The sequence below is a fragment of the Danio rerio genome, chromosome 8 (assembly GCF_049306965.1).
Source record: "Danio rerio strain Tuebingen ecotype United States chromosome 8, GRCz12tu, whole genome shotgun sequence".
Taxonomy (NCBI): domain Eukaryota; kingdom Metazoa; phylum Chordata; class Actinopteri; order Cypriniformes; family Danionidae; genus Danio; species Danio rerio.
The window spans coordinates 13,163,793-13,182,442 of NC_133183.1; the positions used below are offsets into that span (position 1 = coordinate 13,163,793).

The window sequence follows — 18,650 nt, forward strand, 5'->3', positions numbered from 1 at the left end:
ACAGTCCCACAACATACTTTCACATCTGTCAGTCGATGACACTCGAATCCCTGTCAGAAAAGTCTAGTGGCTTGAAATGACCTTTTTACAGTGTCTGCTATAATGTTAATGTTGTATTCGTGTGTTTACATAGATGAATATGGCCACGGTGTAAATGCACAGTACAGTTACGACTTGTTGTCACATTATATCATTATGATAACATGATATCATTGCCTTCAGTGATTTCCTGAAGATACATACCAAAAAATAACACAACTGGAATAACTACAGCAGTCGTGATAGTCTGATCTCTTATTTTAATAATTTGAAGTCAATTTATCAAAACTTTTATGGATTTTTTTCTTCGGTTAAACACAAAACAAGATATTCTGAGGAATGTTGGGAAAAAGCAGCCAATGACATCCAAAGTAGGAACAAATAATACTATAGAATTCAAGGGTATATTTTCCTTTGCGTTTAAATAGGGTTTGGAACAAGTCAAGGGTAAGTAAATTACGACATACTTTTCACTTTTGGGTGAATCTATTTAGGATCCTTTTAGAGATTCTTTTTTTAAAAGTTTTTTTAGGTTATTAAAAATATTATAAAATTTTGCTTTCAAGTTAGAAATGGAGAAGAAAATGATTCACTGTAAAAAATGCAGAGGACCACACAATTCATTCATGTTGACCCAACACATCCGATTAAGTTAACTTAGCACTTTAACAAATTTGTGTGGATTGAACATAAAAAGATTAAGTTGTCTCAATGAAATCTCAAAAATTGTGTTGGTTCAGCTTATTTTAAATAAGTAGTTTGAACAAGCAAAAATAAATATTTTTTTGTGTGTAGTTAAGAACAAATTTCTTCTTAAAGTTTGCGTGACCTGGAAGCTGCATCGTTTTTTTCCATATTGTGATGCAGCTCCCAGAGAAATGAAATATTAAATGAGAACAGTGGGTGTGGCTTGTTTTTTTCTACAGTGAGCTGATTGGATGAAGGAAAGTAAGTGTTTCATTCAGAAAAGGTCTTCGGGAGAGTTATTACAACTAGGGCTGTGCTATTAATTGAAATCGTATCAAAATCGTGATTTGAACATCTACGATTTCTAAATCGCCTAACAGCACGATTTTGTTTTTGCGTGCTCCAGTCCCAGGTGATGCTTTTCCCGCAATATGCTGTTTGAACCAAACATAACGCAGCCTGCATAAACAGGGGTGATGAGTTCAGCACATGAGGACTTCAAGCCCAAAACATCTGTGGTGTGGGATTACTTTGCATACAAGAAGGCTGATGTATCGTAGAACCAGATCATTTGTAAGACCTGTCAGTCACATATCGCATTCTCTAAAAGCGTGTGTAAAGTGCGAGGCACAACGCTTCCCTTAGCATTTTCAACGCGTTTTGCGCTCGCGCTCCTTTGTCGTAGGTATGCGACCATAAACCTTTGATGCTTTCAACTGGGTGCGCCTGAAATATATGATTGCGTTGCTCCTAATATGCGCGCTCCTAATATGCGCGTGCATTCACACTGTAAAACGTTTGTGTGTCAAAATCCTGATTAAAATTGAAATTGCAGCGCTGTTCAAAAAAATCGTGATACATTTATTTTGCCCATAATACACAGCCCTAATTACAACCTAACAGACACCTCCTCCTAGATGTTTCCTTTTGTTGTCATAGCGCTGTCAGGATGTACAGTTGGATGTATACCTCAAACATACATAATCTGTAAATTTTATTGAAAACAAACAGGAAGTTAATGACATTCCCAGATTAATTTTTGACCACAAAACTAGCAATGTGAGCTAACTAAATCAATACAGTTACTTTTGATTTCCTCTGTACTTTAAGAATAGCAATCTGTCTCCCTTGTGATCTGATCAACCAAAAGGCTTCTTAAAATATCTGGTGTAAACAGAGATACAGAAGTGAAGTGAACTTACCCCACGTTTGAGGCTCCGCAGGCAGTGCATTTTGTGTTTGGTGCCCATGAAGTCATTGAGACGCTGGCTCAGGGGCTCCTTGGGCTGCTGCGGGGACTGGGGGCCGTTCTGGAGGCCGTCCGGGGATGGGGAGGTGGGGGGAGGGGGAGGGGGCTGACGGGGCGATGCTAACAAAGACATAAGCTACAGATGAGGGTGTGATGGAGCACATTGAGAAGTGGAATGGAGGAAAACGAGAAGAAAGACAGTGAGGAAAGAAACAACATTAAAGGGCAAAGACAATCTTTAGACATTTTTGAGTTTCGCACATTGCAAACTATAGTTTCAAATTCAGAAACACTTGTTAGTAGTGATATTTTTGGGTGAACTATCACTTTAACAACCTGCATAAAAAAGTTATAGTAATCCATGTTTAATAGCAATGAATTAAATGAAGGCTACATCCGATTCCAGCCAGAGATTTCACTATCCAGTCTTTTTTTCTTTCCTTTTTTTTAAATAAAAAGTACCAACCCAGACTCACTCTGAAAACATAGTCCTGTGGTAATTTCTGGATACTGCAAAATACGTCCCGGGAGGTACGTATTTTTGCAGTTTTTGTTTTCACGAGTCCGTTCGCCCCCGCGCTGTTCTCGCGTGAACCCGCCGGAGGCCGATGTTGACCGACTGAATGATTGACTGGGCGACCGGCCAATCGACCGACCCACCCTCCTCCTTTCCTAAATCCAACCAATTTTACCAATTAACTCGTCCGCCCGCTTACTTCCCTAAACCCAACCAACGATTTACAAAAGCCGTCCAGAAAAAAACCAAAAACCTTGTCTGATTTTTTAACACAATTTCTGATTTTATCACATTCTCACCCTGTTGTTCACTCTTTCGCTAAATTTTTTTGGATTCTGTTTTTATCTAACCTGATTTCTGGAACCCCGGACTCGAATCTGTTTGTCGTGGTCAACTCCTCTCTGTGCCTCAAGTCCGCCGACATACACGACGAGCTAGCTGGACAATCTGGTTGCGGCAGGAAAGCCCTCTAATCGGAGGTAAGCGGTCAGTAAGTAAGCACCAAAGGGAACGACGTCATACCGCCCCGTGGCGTTCACCTAAAAAAAAATGAAATGCAGCCGAACGTACCTCCGACTACGTAATACGCGTTTGCCAGAAACGTCTGCGGGACCACATTTTTAGATTAAGCCTATGTTGAAAAGTACATTTGAAACACTGAAACTGAATATAAACAATGTAGTTTACATGTCAGACCAGTATGTGGTGCTGTAATTCTTCCACAGAGTTATTATTGATTATTAAATAGCCAAACGGAATCTAATTGTGGAATCTAACCTAACTGCGGTTGTTTCAAATGACTGCGATTGCTGCAGTTATTTTAATAGCCACAAGGGGAGACAAAATTTTGCGATAGTGAGAGATTGTGGGTTTAAATTGCCGTTGTACAGCATCTCTCTACTAAAAAACTAGTTAAAAAATTTCAAGCACATGCAATAAAGATGCAAAATGACAACTAGAGAGCCACCAATCCAATACTTGGGTCAGATATCGGCTTTGATACCGCATATTTATGCTGGATTGGGTATCGGCCAGCTGAGACCGATCTAAATCCCATTTTGCGCGTGTGCTATATTCTGTAGAATTTATAAGCCAACAAAAGCTATGAAGGTAGCCTGTTATTATGAAGGCAGGCTAAAGACAGATGTCATGTAGGTGTACTACATCTCAAATCTTCTGAAGCCATTTGTGTTACCACTAGTCTCTCTTCTATGTTTAAAAGTCTCCGTACTCATCTTGACAACACAAACACTGCTGTCGCCCTAACGGAAACCCCACCTCTGCATTTATTTGACTGGCGAATGAAAAGACGCGGCTGACGTAGCAGGTTTTTTCCACTCAAAGTTGACTTTGTTTATTTGTGTGATCAAGGCCTTGTGCTCCTTACCTTATTTCTCTTGAGTAAAGGCCACAGTTTGCTCCTGCTCCGGCGTCTGCTCTCTCCGCGGGCGTTCAGAAAGCTAGATTCAGACACTGCTCTCTTCATCGACACGCTGTAGTCCTCAAAATCCACGTCACCCGGCGGCTCGAAGCCAGACTTGTATGATTCTACGACTTGCTTACTGTCCTGAGATTGAAAATCGAATGACAAAAAATGTCAGCAAGGCTTTGTGCATTGACAAAACCAGGGAGGTTAAGATAAAACCTCATTCTGTTATTAATACTGCATTCTGTTCACGGTAACATACACCTTTTACAAGATAAACATTCCAATTTGATTATTGCCCATGCTTGGTATTGGAAGCATTATTTTATTGCATTTTTTCTGAAAAACTACACGCAGAACTAAAACTGTGAAGTAACTGCAACTTTTTAACTCACAATTTGATAGAATTCAAAACCATAAACTGAAGACACAAGATCAGCACAATTCTGAGTAAAGCATTATTAGCTGACATCGGAATTTTACAGGCTCTTTATATAACTTTATATCTTACATTTGCCTATTATATCTGCTATGTTTGACTTTATATCTTACATTTGACTATTTTTCTAATAATTTTGAGATATTATTTTGCAACTAGGCCTGAGCAATAAACTGTCCAGTTGTGGTTGTGTTAACAGTTATATAAATAACTAACTACGATGCATTACAGCACCAATAACTATAATACTAGTGTATATTGAAGAGTAATATTACAATTAATGATGCTAATGGTATCATATTAAACAAAACCTACAACCAAAATATCACATTTTCACCACATCATTTTAATACATCTATAATTTGACAGTATGTCAATTTTCTTCATTCATTCATTCATTTTCTTGTCGGCTTAGTCCCTTCATTAATCCGGAGTTGCCACAGCGGAATGAACCGCCAACTTATCCAGCAAGTTTTTACGCAGCGGATGCCCTTACAGCCACAACCCATCTCTGGGAAACATCCACACACACACTCATACACTATGGACAATTTAGCCAAACCAATTCACCTGTACCTCATGTCTTTGGACTGTGGGGGAAATCGGAGAGCCCATAGGAAACCCACGCGAACGCAGGTCGATTATCTTAGTTTACATTTAAAAAACATATTAATTGTTTTATTTATTAATATGTGTTTAATATAAACTTTTGGTCATAGTATTCTAGTCCTTATTGAACTAACATTCACTATTATACATATAATAATATGTAAAATATTATAATATTATATTTATTGCCTATACATTTGAGTAGTAACCATCTTGGTTATATTGTTTATTAAATCATAAAACATTATATTATATTTTGAAAATAAAATGTAGGTAGCAGCGATGATGATGTTGATATTACCACTACTACAAATAATAATAATAATTATTATTATTATCAAATCATGAATAATTAAGTTATATTTAATAAAATCTAAATTAAATATATATTTATTATCTAAATATTATATTTATATATAAAACTATATATATATATATATATATATATATATATATATATATATATATATATATATATATATATATATATATATAATTTTATATATCAATATAATATTTAAATATATTATCATTATTATTTAATATAAATGTATTTATTCATTTTTTTTATAAATATTTTATTATTTGTACAAATATGTATTTATAAATATTATAAACATTTCTAAAAGATATACATATTTATTTTTCAAATATAAATTTCGTATTTTCTGCTATTATTCCTTTTCTAAATATTAAATTTTATAATTTAGAAATGTTTACCAGCAAAACATATGGCGGTTCATTCTGCTGTGGCGACCCCAGATTAACAAAGGGACTAAGCCAAAAAGAAAATGAATGAATAAATAATTTAGAGATGTTTGTAATGTTACTATAATTATTAAATCATAAATACTTAAGTTCCTTGTAAAAATACAGTATGTGTTAATGTGTATATACAGGAAAGCTTGACTTTTGAAACACAGCCCACACCACTGTAAGCTACAGGTTAACCAAAAAGCAAACCTTCAGCCTGACACTATAATCACAGCAATTATGTACTACAGACAACGAGATGCACATCCACCATAGAAATAAGACTCCAAATCCCCTCAATCTAATCCCTTGACTGCACTTCAGGTCAGAACAACACACTATTTTTAGCATATCAAAACCACATGTACATGAACACGAACAAATGACTTCAAATGGCAGCTTCTTTTCATGCAGGGCTGCTTCGTATGACTAAAAACACACATGCACATACACACACACATGAAAACAAACACACAGTCCAAAAGCCACAGAGAGGCTTAAGTCTTTGTTGCTAAGCCACTTCAAATCTGCTGCAAAACCCAGTTCGTATCAGTCAATTAGCATTGCGCTGGAAATTACACTTCCCATCTGCCATATTTGGACAAACATGAGAGCGCTGGAGCAGGATTTAGCAGAAGGGACACATGACGACAGGCGACCGAGGCACATGTTTCCCCCCGCAGCTGTAAATTATTGATGATAAACCTGGATAACGATGCTTCATGGTGATTGCCGTTCAGTGGTTTGTAAGTGGGCCAGTGGTGATCAAAGAAATCCAGTCAGCATTTTTTACTGCTGTATTATTCATCCGCTGGCTTAATCTGGACGTGCTAATTTAGCCTGCGGCTGGACAAATATTCATACTGTATGTGCTGCTTCTAGAAATCGCAGTCGTGCTGCAGCAGTAAGTCGTTGTACTGAATCGCAAATATGACTTGCTATTTTCTTATTTGACTGGATTTATTTATTTGTATTTTATTTTTGATGTTAAAAAACTAACAAAAAATATTAGTATTATTACACATTTAATAATGAATAAGTATAAAATTATTGTTAGATTTAGTTTAAAAAATATGTATATTATTTCAATGGTGACAGTACATTAGGCGGAGAATAATCAGTACTGAACTTAAACTGTTAAGTTTTACCATTTCTGAATCCATTCAACCAATCTCGAGTCTGGCAGGAGCACTTTTAGCTTAGCATACATCTGTTAACTCACCCCTGCTGAAAAAATCCAGCTTAAACTAGCCTAGGCTTGTTGGCTGGTTTTAGCTGGTCGATCAGCTGGGAGATAATCAGCTAAAACCAGCTTGACCAAAGTCCCTTTTAGGCAAGTAATTTCACTCTGCGGCAATCTTTAACACGCCTATCAGGCAGTATGCTCGGGCATTGTATTTGAATGGGAAAACATCAAATTCTTCAAAACTACTTGCCAAGCTTACAGTTACATTCCATATAACGAATAACCAATAAAAATAACTCTTTAGTTTAGTTTCTACATGTTCGTATCACACAAAATCTGCAGAAACTCATGTCTGGTCCAATCCTCTCCCCTGGAGAATTGACATTCTAGATTTTGATTGGCTCCTGTATTAGAAGGTGGGCTTTATTCACCATATAGCGATTGCTGATTGGCTCCTGTACTAGAAGGTGGGGCTTAACAGTTTTAGCTTAGCATACATCTGTTAGGTCAGCACTTTTAGCTTAGCATAGATATATATTTTATATTTTAGCTTAACATGGATGTTTTAGGCGAGGCAGAGGCGCAGTAGGTAGTGTTGTCACCTCAAAGCAAGAAGGTCGCTGGTTCGAGCCTCGGCTGGGTCAGTTGGTGTTTCTGTGTGGGTTTCCTCCGAGTTCTCCAGTTTCCCCTACAGTCCAAAGACATGCTGTACAGGTGAATTGGGTAAGCTAAATTGTCTGTGGTGTATGCGTGTGACCCAGAGATGGGTTGCCGCTGGAAGGGCATCAGCTGCGTAAAATGTGCTGGATAAGTTGGCGGTTCATTCCCCTGTGGTGACCCCATATTAATAAAAGGACCAAGCCGAAAAAAAAAAAAAATGATAGATGTTATAGTTTAGCACTTTTAGCTTAACATAGATCTTTTAGCTTAGCACTTTTAGATTAGTATAGATTATTTAGGGGCTACTCACACTTTGCTATCCGAACCGTGCCCAGGCCCGTTTCCCAGATCATTTAAAAAGTGTGAGTGCTCTGAATCGGGCTCAGCATGGTTCACTTGGGCTTTGGTGTGGTACGCTTGTGTGTGAGTGCAAAACTGAGAGCTAGATGTGACATTTAAGGGATTGTTTCATATGGATTTATTAATTATTCTTATTGTTCAATGAACGCAAACGGTCTTAGGTTGACGCAGACACATCACTGCATGACAGCTGCGCATCTTCAGCAGACCTCCTAATTCCTGCAGCATGAGGACTTTATGATTGTTTATGAGCGTCAAAAGTGGCTGATCTGTTCAGCGAAATATTTGATTGCGTGTCAATGCATATCAAACCACTAAAGCGATATAACTAAAGAAATATCCACTGATGACGTAAGTGTGCCCAGGACCGAATGTATTGTGAGTGCAGGCCTTCAGGGGAGGGGGGACAAGCATGCTTAGGCCCAGTTCAAAACAACTGTACATAGTGTGAGTACTTAGTTTGGACTTTTGGCTTAATATTTTAGCTTAGGACTTTTAAATTAGCATAGATATTTTAGTTTAGCACTTTTAATTTAACATAGCTCATTTAATTTAACGCTTTTAGCTGATCATAGACCTTTTAGCTTAGCACCTTTAGCTTAGCATAGATCTTTTAGTTTAGCACTTTTAGCTTTGCATAAATCTTTTAGTTTCGTACGGGGCTGACAACTTTTGGCTTCAGCTTGGGGTGATAATTTATGCTCCGCCCCTATGTCCACAAGCCCCGCCCACACAAAACCACGCCCCCATTTATTTATAAATCTATAAAAATTCTATATTATTTTAATAAATACTTTTTATAAAATATTTATTATAAATAAAGGTAGTATTATTATTATTATTATTATCCAATTATTATTCTATTCTAAATAAATAAATAAAAATATTCTAAATGTAACTGGAAAACAATGTAAAGACTGAAGTGATATGCTAAGATCCTTTAAGAATTTTTTGCATAAATATATTAATTTCATTAGAATTAAATTCTATATACAATTGTATAGAACACAACAAAATATGTTTTATAGAATTATCTGTTCCCCTTCGGGGGGAACTTCAGCACTATAAGTGGATTTGATTGTAAAATCCACGCATTGGGAGGTTCGGTTCAGAAGCTACTCGTCTGAAAGAGTATTGAACGGGCCAATTAAGAATGAATTGGCAGCGCAAGCCTGCGCAGGTGAGCGGCATAAGCAATCAACTGAGTATATAAGCTCACCTGGCGCCAGCAGACGCTATCCTTTTCGCTTCAGAGACTTTCTGATCGAGTCGATGAGGGTTCCTCCTGCTGTGACCAGCGATTCTGAGCGAACGAGAGCATTCTCCCGGTCCAGAGTGTGTACACGCAGTGGCAGACGGTCGAGCTGGGTTTCTCCCTTGCCTGGCGTTCTTTGGGTCCGGTCCTCCAGAGCGGTGCGTATAAAGTTGCAAACTTCACAGAAAGAGCAACACAGTCGTGCAGCACGTCCTTATCAGGACGGCGCTCTGACTGTGCGTTTCTGGATGCGGTGGTTTCCTGTCCTCGGATGATGGGCGCGGGCACTGCGTTACATGTCTGGGGGTCCAGCATGTTAATGCGCTGCTCGCGGGCAGTTCATGTCGTCATTGCGATGCCATGACTGTTGCGCAAGATCGCGGTTAGCCTTTGCAAAAGGGCGAACCACCCCAGTTGTCCCCTGCTCTGCAGCGGGCACTCGGGCAGATCTGAGGGTTTCAGCGAGAGATAATCCGTCGCCCACAGGCCCGCGGACCTCCCGCTCCTCTAAGCGCTCCATCCAAGCTTCGGGCGGGGGAAGCGATCCGTCTAACAGATGGTAGCCCTTACGCCCGATGACACCGGAGACCAAATGTCCACCGCGGCATCGGAGGGTGGGCTTTCATTGTCCGATGATGATCCAGACCCGCTCGCCCCCTTCGGGCTGGTGAGCGCTGTCACTACGGATCCTGAAACGGACATGTTAGCCGTGCTTTCCCGGGCTGCTTCGGACCGACTAGAGGGGCGTTCCCTTCTTCCCGGAGGTGCACAGTAGGCTCACGCGGTCTTGTAAAGCACTTTTTTCTGCTCGTGCTGCGTGTTCCTCCACCCTAACCACTCTTGACGGTGAAACAGCCAGGGGGTATGTGGCGATTCCTCAGGTTGAGTGCGCGATGGCGGTAAATCCGCGCGGCGCCTCTTCTTGGCGGGTTCGCCTCGTCTCCCATCCAAAGCCTGTAAGTTATCTACCTCCCTCGGAGCTAGAGCTTACATAGCTGCGGGCCAGGCTGCTTCCGCCTTGCATGCGATAGCCACCTACCAGCGCTACCAAGCGCAGGCGCTGGCCGAGCTGCATGAGGGTGGGTCCAACCCAGGCTTACGAGCTTCGCACCGCCGCCGACTTAGCTCTTCGGACTACTGAGTCCGCTGCGTGTGCGTTGGGGAGGACGATGTCCACATTAGTGGTCCAGGAGCGCCACCCCTGGCTGATATGCGCAAAGTCGACAAAGTCTGCTTTCTTGACTTCCCCATATCCCCAGCCAGGTTCGGCGACACTGTCTGTGAATTCACCCAGGAATTCAAGGCGGTGAGAGAGCAGTTGGTGGGTGATGTCTTATCGGCGGTCCGTAGCCCGCTCCGCCCGCCGTGCCATTCATACCTGCTCCTCGCCGAAGGCGCCCGCCTACGAGAGCTGCTCCGCCCCCGCACACGCCTTCGGCGAAGCGAGCGCGTCGGGCACCTCGGAAGCAGGCAGCCCCCCTGCCCAGAACGCCGCTAAGTCCGGCAACGGACCGCGAAGCGCCCCTGGGACAGGCCATCTGGAGAAGAGGGAACTTGCTCTTTCCCCGCTGGAGGGCGGGGCCCCATTTCCAACGGCACTTTTTACTGCCATGAAAACATTATGAAAGGGCACTTTTCACTTCCCCAGATGTGACAGCCCGAAATCTGCCAGTCTGGGACGCTATGCTTTCTAGCTTGCAGATTCGGTGCGTTTCGCCAGTGGCTCACGAGCGCTGGGAGGACGGTCTCCTTTCTCCCACCCCTCGAGCCTCCCCTCCGGAGCTCGGGTTTGGAGTGAGAGCAAATATCTCACCTCCAGCTTTTCCGTGGGACCCGCGAGCTTCCCGGATCAGCACACCCACTCCGCGCTGCCCCACTGCTGGTACGTCAGCGATTGTAGCGATGAGTCCATTAGCGAGAGCTCTGCCTGCCTGGTTAGCGCGGGCCAGCTCTTCGTGGTGGCTCATACGCACAATCAGACTCGGCTATGCGATTCAGTTCGCGAAACGGCCCCCCAAGTCACGGGTGTGTATTCACCAGGGTCAGCCCCCTGTCCGCCCCTGTCTTGCGAGAGGAGATTGCTGTCCTCCTGGCGAAGGATGCAATCGAGCCGCTCCCTCCAGCCGAGATGGAGAGCGGGTTTTACAGCCCACGCTTCATCATGCCCAAAAAGAGCGGTGGGTTACGGCCAATCCTAGATCTGCGCGTTTTGAACCGCTGCCTGCACAAGCTGCCGTTCAGAATGCTAACGCAGAAGCGCATCCTCCGGTGCGTTCGTCCTCTGGGTTGGTCTGCAGCATTAGACCTGATGGACGCGTATTTCCATGTCTCCACTCTTCCTCGCCACCGACAGTTTCTGCGGTTTGCGTTTGAAGGTCGAGCTTGGCAATACAAAGCCCTCCCCTTCGGGCTCTCTCTGTCTCCGCGGGTCCTCACCAAGCCCGCGGAGGGTGCCTCAGCGCCCCTTCGGCTCGCGGGCATCTGCATACTCAATTTCTTTACGACTGGCTGAATTTGCCCTCTCTTTGATTATGCGCAGAGTTGATTATGCACAGAGACAAAGTGCTCTGGCACTTCCACCTGTGGGGGTTTCAGGTCAACCGAGAAAAGAGCAAACTCGCCCCCGTGCAGAGGATCTCTTCTCTCGGGCTGGAGCTGGACTCGGTCACCATGAAAGCGCCCCTCTCCGGAGAGCGCGCTCAGCTGATGCTGTACTGTCTGAGAGAGCTCTACAGTAAAATAGTGGTCCCACTGAAGCTATTTCAGAGGCTCCTGGGGCATATGGCATCCGCAGCCGCTTCATGCCGCTCGGATTATTCTATATGAGACCACTTCAGCACTGGCTTCACGATCGAGTCCCCAGACGCGCATGGCACGCGCGCGCACACCGAGTCTCTGTTACTGCGCTGTGTCGCCGCGCCCTCAGCCCTTGGAGCGACCCCTCGTTCCTACAGGCCTGGGTGTCTCTAGAACAGGCGTCCAGTCTTGTTGTCGTTTCAGCAGACGCTTCCAACACGGGCTGGGGGGCTGTGCGTTGCGGGCATGCGGCTGCGGACCTGTGGAAAGGTACCCAGTTGCATTGGCATATCGCCTGCGGACCTGTGGAAAGGTACCCAGTTGCATTGGCATATCGCCTGGAGCTGTTGGCAGTGTTCCTCGCTCTCCACCGTTTTTTTCCGGTGCTGGAGCGGCAACACGTGCTGGTCAGGACGGACAGTACGGCGGCGGTGGCGTATATCAGCCGTATAGGGGGTATGCGCTCTCGCCGCATGTCTCAGCTCGCCCGCCGTCTGCTCCTCTGGAGTCATCCGCGGCTGAAATCGCTGCACGCCATTCATATTCAGGCAAGCTCAACCGTGCAGCCGATGCGCTCTCACGGCAGCCTTGCGTCCTGGAGCATGGAGACTCCACCCCGAGTCTGTTCAGCTGATATGGGCGCGATTCGGGGAAGCCCAGATCGATCTGTTGCTTCCCCCGAGATCGCTCATTGCCAGTTGTTCTTTCCCTGACCGAGCGCTCTCGGCACGGATGCACTGGCTTACAGCTGGCCTCGGGGCACGCGCAATACGCGTTTCCCCCAGTGAGCCTGCTCGCGCAGTTACTGTGCATGGTCAGGGAGGGCGAGGAACAGGTTGCTGGTTGCGCCCCTCTGGCTCAACCGGACCTGGATGTCAGAGCTCTCCCTCGCGATAGCCCTCCCCTGGCAGTCCCTTCGAGAGAGCACCTACTCTCTCAGCGACAGGGCACCACCTGGCACCCTCGCCGATCTTTGGAGATTTTTAGACGCGAGGAAGACTTAGGTAACCTCCGATTGCGGAGGCTAATACCGTCACTCGGGCTAGAGCCCCCTCCCCGAGCGCGCCTATGCCCTGACGTGAAGTCTATTCACTGAATGGTGTGTCTCTCGCTGAGAAGGCCCCCGTAATTTGCCAGATCAGCGTTGTGCTTTCTTTACGCCGAGAGAAGCTGGAGAGCAGGCTGTCGCCCTCCACACTCAAGGTTACGTGGCTGCCATCTCATAACGCGGTGGCTGGCAGCACCGTGGGAACGCATAACCTCATCATCCGGTTCCTCAGGGGCGTTAAGCGAATTAATCCACCCCGCCCCCTCTCATGCCCTCTTAGGATCTCGCCCTCGCTACACAAGCCGCGTCAGATCCCTTCGATCCTCGACTCAGTATATTTCTGTCCCTGAAGACAGCTCTGCTGGTCGCGTTGATATCGATCAGAGGGTCGGGGACCCGGAGGCATTTTTCGGTCAGTGACTCGTGCCTGTAATTGGGCTGGCTTCTCTCACGTATGAGACCCCGCCCGCGATATGTGCCCAAGGTTCCTACCACTCCGTTTTAATACGAGGTAGTGAGCCTGCAAGCGCTGCCCTCGGAGGAGGCAGACCCAGCCCTTATTTATTGTCCAGTTCGCGTTTTGCGTATTATCCGGACCGCACTCAGAGTTTAGATCATCTGAGCAGCTCTTCGTCTGTTATAGCGGTCGGCAGCAGGGAAGTGCCGTACCGAAATAAGTTCCCACTAGATTGTGGATGCCTTCTTTCACTATCAGAGCCGAGATGAGCCGCGTCCCCCGAGAGCGCGTGCGCACTCCACTCGGAGCTTCGCATCCTCTCGAGCGCACGCACGCGGCGCCCCTCTAACAGACATCTGTAGAGCTGCGGGCTGGGTGACACCCAACACATTTGCAAGGTTTTACAATCTGCGAGTGGAGCTGGTTTCCTCAAGGGTATTAGGTAACCCTTGGTGATTGAGGAAACAATTCGGTAGGGTGTTGAAACACGCTTGCTGCGCCATTTTCCCTAACACGGAGATACGTGCGCCTTTTTATCTGTCAGTAAAGTTCCCCATCAGGTGAGCCCTGCAGATTCCTCCGTGGCCCCCAGCACTGACTCAGCGGAGGAGTCACTTGCTGGCCCACTACGTTGTAGGTCTGCCCGCTGGTCAGCCCGCGTTTTGGGTAAAGGTGCCTGCTATGCGTGGTCCCCACTAGGCGATCCCATATGCTTATTCAGCCACGGTTAAGTCCCCCCCTGGGCGGACCCGTGTCTTCCCTCCCCGCTAACCACTCTTTTGCTATGCGTACTCCCCCTTTTAGGGCTAGTCCATATGTAAATTCTGCCATCTATCCCCCCTTGGGTAACGGATGGCCTCCGCAGCGTCCTCCCTATCGGGATTGCACGCTTCCCAACGTACTGTCGTATTTTCCTAGAATTATCTAGATGCTCACGACTTCCCAAAAAAATATATCTAAATCCGTAAAACTTCTGTTGAAGTAGGATAAATTAGGGCCAGGGACACGTTGGAGGACCGCGCCCCCCATGATGTGGGTGCGTCACGCTTGCTTGACTATCTCCTCATCGGGGGTGTTGGTAAGGTGCAGTCATTATGGCGCTTTCAATGGGCTCCCAATGCGTGGATTTTACAATCAAATCCACTTATAGTGCTGAAGTTCCCCCCGAAGGGGAACGTTCGAGGTTACTAAAGTAACCCTTCGTTCCCCGAGGAGGGGAACGGAAGCACTATACTCCGTCGCCATAATGACTGTCCCTTAGCTGTTGAAAGTCTCTTCAGCTTAAAAAGGATAGCGTCTGCTGGCGCCAGGTGAGCTTATATACTCAGTTGATTGCTTATGCCGCTCACCTGCGCAGGCTTGCGCTGCCAATTCATTCTTAATTGGCCCGTTCAATACTCTTTCAGACGAGTAGCTTCTGAACCGAACCTCCCAATGCGTGGATTTTACAATCAAATCCACTTATAGTGCTGAAGTTCCCCTCCTCGGGGAACGAAGGGTTACTTTAGTAACCTCGAACGTTGTGTGTTGTCTTAGACCTGACTCATGGCCAAGAATTAGGTTTATTAAGTCTAAACTCCAAATTGTCTCTAGTGTATGTGTGTGAATGAGTGTGTATGGATGTTTCCCAGTGATGGGCTACAGCTGGAAGGGCATCTGCTTCATAAAACGTATGCTGGGTAAGTTGGCCATTCATTCCACTGTGGCGACCCCAGATTATTAAGGGACTAAGCAGAAAAGAAAATGAATGAATGAATGAAGTCTAAACTCCCTGACCTCATCCCTCTTTTCTGCTTCATGCAAAAAAAAATAATTCTATAAGGAGCCATTAGTCAAAATAAGATCATCATGTTGTTTAAACTTTATACTTGCAAAACTCACAGCAGGCTGACACCTACAGTATAGCCTACATAAAAAGCTGTTACCCCTGCATAAAATGCACCCTCTCTGAAATATGCATCTATTAACTGAAATAGATACAATCTTTTTAATAACACAGAGAACCATTGCCTTACAGAAGACTGAAAGTTCTAATGAAAGTCCATGAAAGGGGTGCATTTTTACGGCAGGGGTGCGTTTCTCAGCACAACACAACGCATAAGTGGCGTGTGAGCAGTGTATATATATTTGACATGAATGTTTACAACTGGGAACATACCCAGATCGGGAACGCGAGCAGTGCGTCAGCGCAAGCAGGAGTGGCGTGAGAGGTGAGCAGGCATGCCATCTACGCGCATGCATCAGTTTGTTTTTGATTACATGGCTTTCACCAGTCTTGATTCAGTTGCACACAGAAAATAACATCTTTATATAACGAAAAAAAAGTATTTAAAACCGTCTTTAACAAAGCTAAGAAAATATTTCACATAGATGATTTTTCTGCATGAGAAAATGGATGTGTGGTGTGAGAGCGTGAGAATATTGTGAATTGTGTGACTCTTAAGCATGGCAGCTATGGTTTCGCACCTTTATCTTAGCATAAATCTTTTAGCTTAGCACTTTTAGCTTAGCATAGATTGTTAAATCAGATTAGACCACAGTTGTCAAACTCAGTTCCAAAAGGGCCGCAGCTCTGCACAGTTTAGTTCCACCCCTAATTAAACATACTTGATCAAACTAATTCCTTCAGGCTTGTTTGAAACCTACAGGTAAGTGTGTTGGAGCAGGGTTGGAACTAAACTGTGCAGGGCTTCGGCCCTCCAGGAATTGAGTTTGACACCCCTGGATTAGATCATTAGCCTCTCCCTCCAAAAAAATCGTTCCTATTTAAAGCTGGACTCTTATGTAGTTACAGCATGTACTAAGACCGAGGAAAAAATGAAAAGTGCTGCAAAACTGCGAAAGTCATAGCACGGAGGCAGAGTTTCTTTTATCACGCCATTGTAATAGAATATACTTCCTAGTAATATCGACCCAGAAGCAACTTTTCATTTTCATCTTAGCACACGATGTAACTAAAGAATTGTAAAGCTTTAAATTTATGTTTCAAATGAACTCTTTTTAAAAATGTTATGAGCAAAATGTAATTGATCTAATCCGATTCATTGAATTATGCTAAGCTATGCTAAACGTGCTCCTGCCAGACTCGGATATTGGATGAATGAATTAAAAAATGATAAAACTGAAGTGTTTTACTATTTTAAGATGAAAAATTGCTATTTACTAATTCCAAAACTGCTGTTTTATTGGATAAAACATATTATATAGGTATTACACTTCAGACTTAAGCAGTTATCTACTATGGCTCATTAAAAGAGTCACATATCAGATGACACAGAGTAAATGAACAATCTTAAATGAACTCAGGTCTGGACAAAACTCTGCACTGCTAAATAGGTATTTTATGGCTTAAATAAAATATTTCTATTAATTAGATTATTCCAGCATTTTCAGCATAGAAGTCACAGCACTTAACGTACCATTTTAGGTTCGACTGATTCAGCTGCCTTGGTCATGCCGTCCAGACACTTGCTGACGATTGGTAGAACTTTCCGCTCCACCTCGGTGTAAACTCGCATGCTCTCTCTCACCCGGCCCACCCGCCGCTCCTCCATCTCCTGTATCCTCTGAAAACACAAAATACATACATTAAACCTCACATATCTCATTGCGAAGTTCAAGATCCATAAGATATCAAAGTGCCCACATTATGATTTTAAAGACAGAAAAAATTGTGCTTATTCTCCTAATGAGTTGTGGGTGTGTTTTGGGCTTAATGTGCATTAAACCAATCAGAGACTCATCTCTTATTCCCTTTAAGAGTCAGTTGCGTTGTGCCAAGGTGCATTTGCTATTTACATGATGGACTTTGTAAGAGGAAACACTTGAAACGCTTCACTAGCAAGAAACTCTACAGAACGAGCCTCTTCCATTTGACTTCATCATTTTGACTATGGATTCGGGAAACGGTGGTGGACGCACTCCACTCAAGACATCGATTACATATTTAATTTGGTAATTTTATTTGTTAAGCACAAAGATTTGCTTCATCACAACTATTTCTAAATTCAGTTCTAATTTCCAGCATGAGAATAAATTAACAATAACAACAATATTATATCCAAAAACATGTCCTATTTCTATTCCCCATTTGGTGATGCATACATCTCTAAAGATAGGTGGAAAAATCTAAACAAAAAAAATGACAAAAGCTAATATAAATATGCATATAGTAACTACATAAAAAAACGTAAATTGTCATTATGTAACTGGCTATAACTGAGCTGGATTCCACAAAAGCTTCCTGAAGTTAAGAAGGCATAGGTGGAGGTAGCGTTTTTTTATATTTATGTAGAGAATTTTTAATTTTTAAAATTTTTTACATTTTAGGATATTTGTGTACTGACGCACATCCCTGTGTGTCTATTAAGCAATAAGGATGTACATTTGGAAGGCACATAAAACTAAGTAACAAATAAAACCCACACACCACCAACTTTAACCAGCTTTTAGGTGCTCAATGGCGCAGTGAATTTCAGTTGCCTCAAAATATCAACACACCTACAATATGCCTTAACACACATTTCAGACCAGCACACCCATGGGTGCATAACTGCGCACGAATTCATTTGGTTTTAAACGTGGCGCAAAACATCCATGCACTGGGGTAAAACTAGCAAAAAAAATAACTGTGCCGCACTTCCCCTCCAGTTTTAAAATTGTAATTTTAAAGCCAAAGCTCTTAAAGTGTATATAGTATACGTATAATGTAGTATATAGCCTTAGTTACACCAAACAGGTACAGTTTGGTGACTGCAAATGATTGCCAGTTGATCTGTTGGGTGTAAAATAAAATGGAGCTAAAAAATAGCCTAACCATTACAATAGGTGTGAAACATTGTGGTCTTAAATAATACAGTATAGAAAAATTACATTTTGATAAGTTGAAACTTTAAATTTAAAAAGTGATGAACAAAAACGCCTGATATTCCCTGATACACTTGGACAAAAAAGTATACAAATCCCCTGACTTTCAGGGTCTGGAATACACCGTTTAAAATTCCATGATATTCTAGAAATCCCATGACCCATTGTTATGATCGCCAGCGATTTAGCAATTGCAGATTGCTGGAGGACTACAACCACTTTACCGAACTACAAATCCTATCATGCCCGGCACTCACACACCAGTTCTAAATCACCCATTGATTTCCCACACACAGCTGCAGA

At 43.6% G+C, this 18,650-nt stretch overlaps 1 protein-coding gene across 7 annotated transcripts in view; it reads right to left on the bottom strand.

Annotated features, from left to right (window-relative positions):
- fnbp1a (formin binding protein 1a) overlaps positions 1-18,650 on the bottom strand; it is a 69,124-nt gene that overhangs the window by 15,848 nt on the left and 34,626 nt on the right. For all 7 annotated transcript variants that reach the window (XR_012383746.1, XM_073909581.1, XM_009303784.4 and 4 more), the window contains 3 exons: positions 16,901-17,047; positions 3,880-4,059; positions 1,929-2,111 (listed from right to left, as the gene is read on the bottom strand). Coding sequence is in view for 6 of the 7 variants with exons in the window: in XM_073909581.1 (XP_073765682.1) it covers positions 1,929-2,111; positions 3,880-4,059; positions 16,901-17,047 (510 nt within the window). In the remaining variant the exon portion in view is untranslated. The remainder of the gene's footprint in view (positions 1-1,928; positions 2,112-3,879; positions 4,060-16,900; positions 17,048-18,650) is intronic.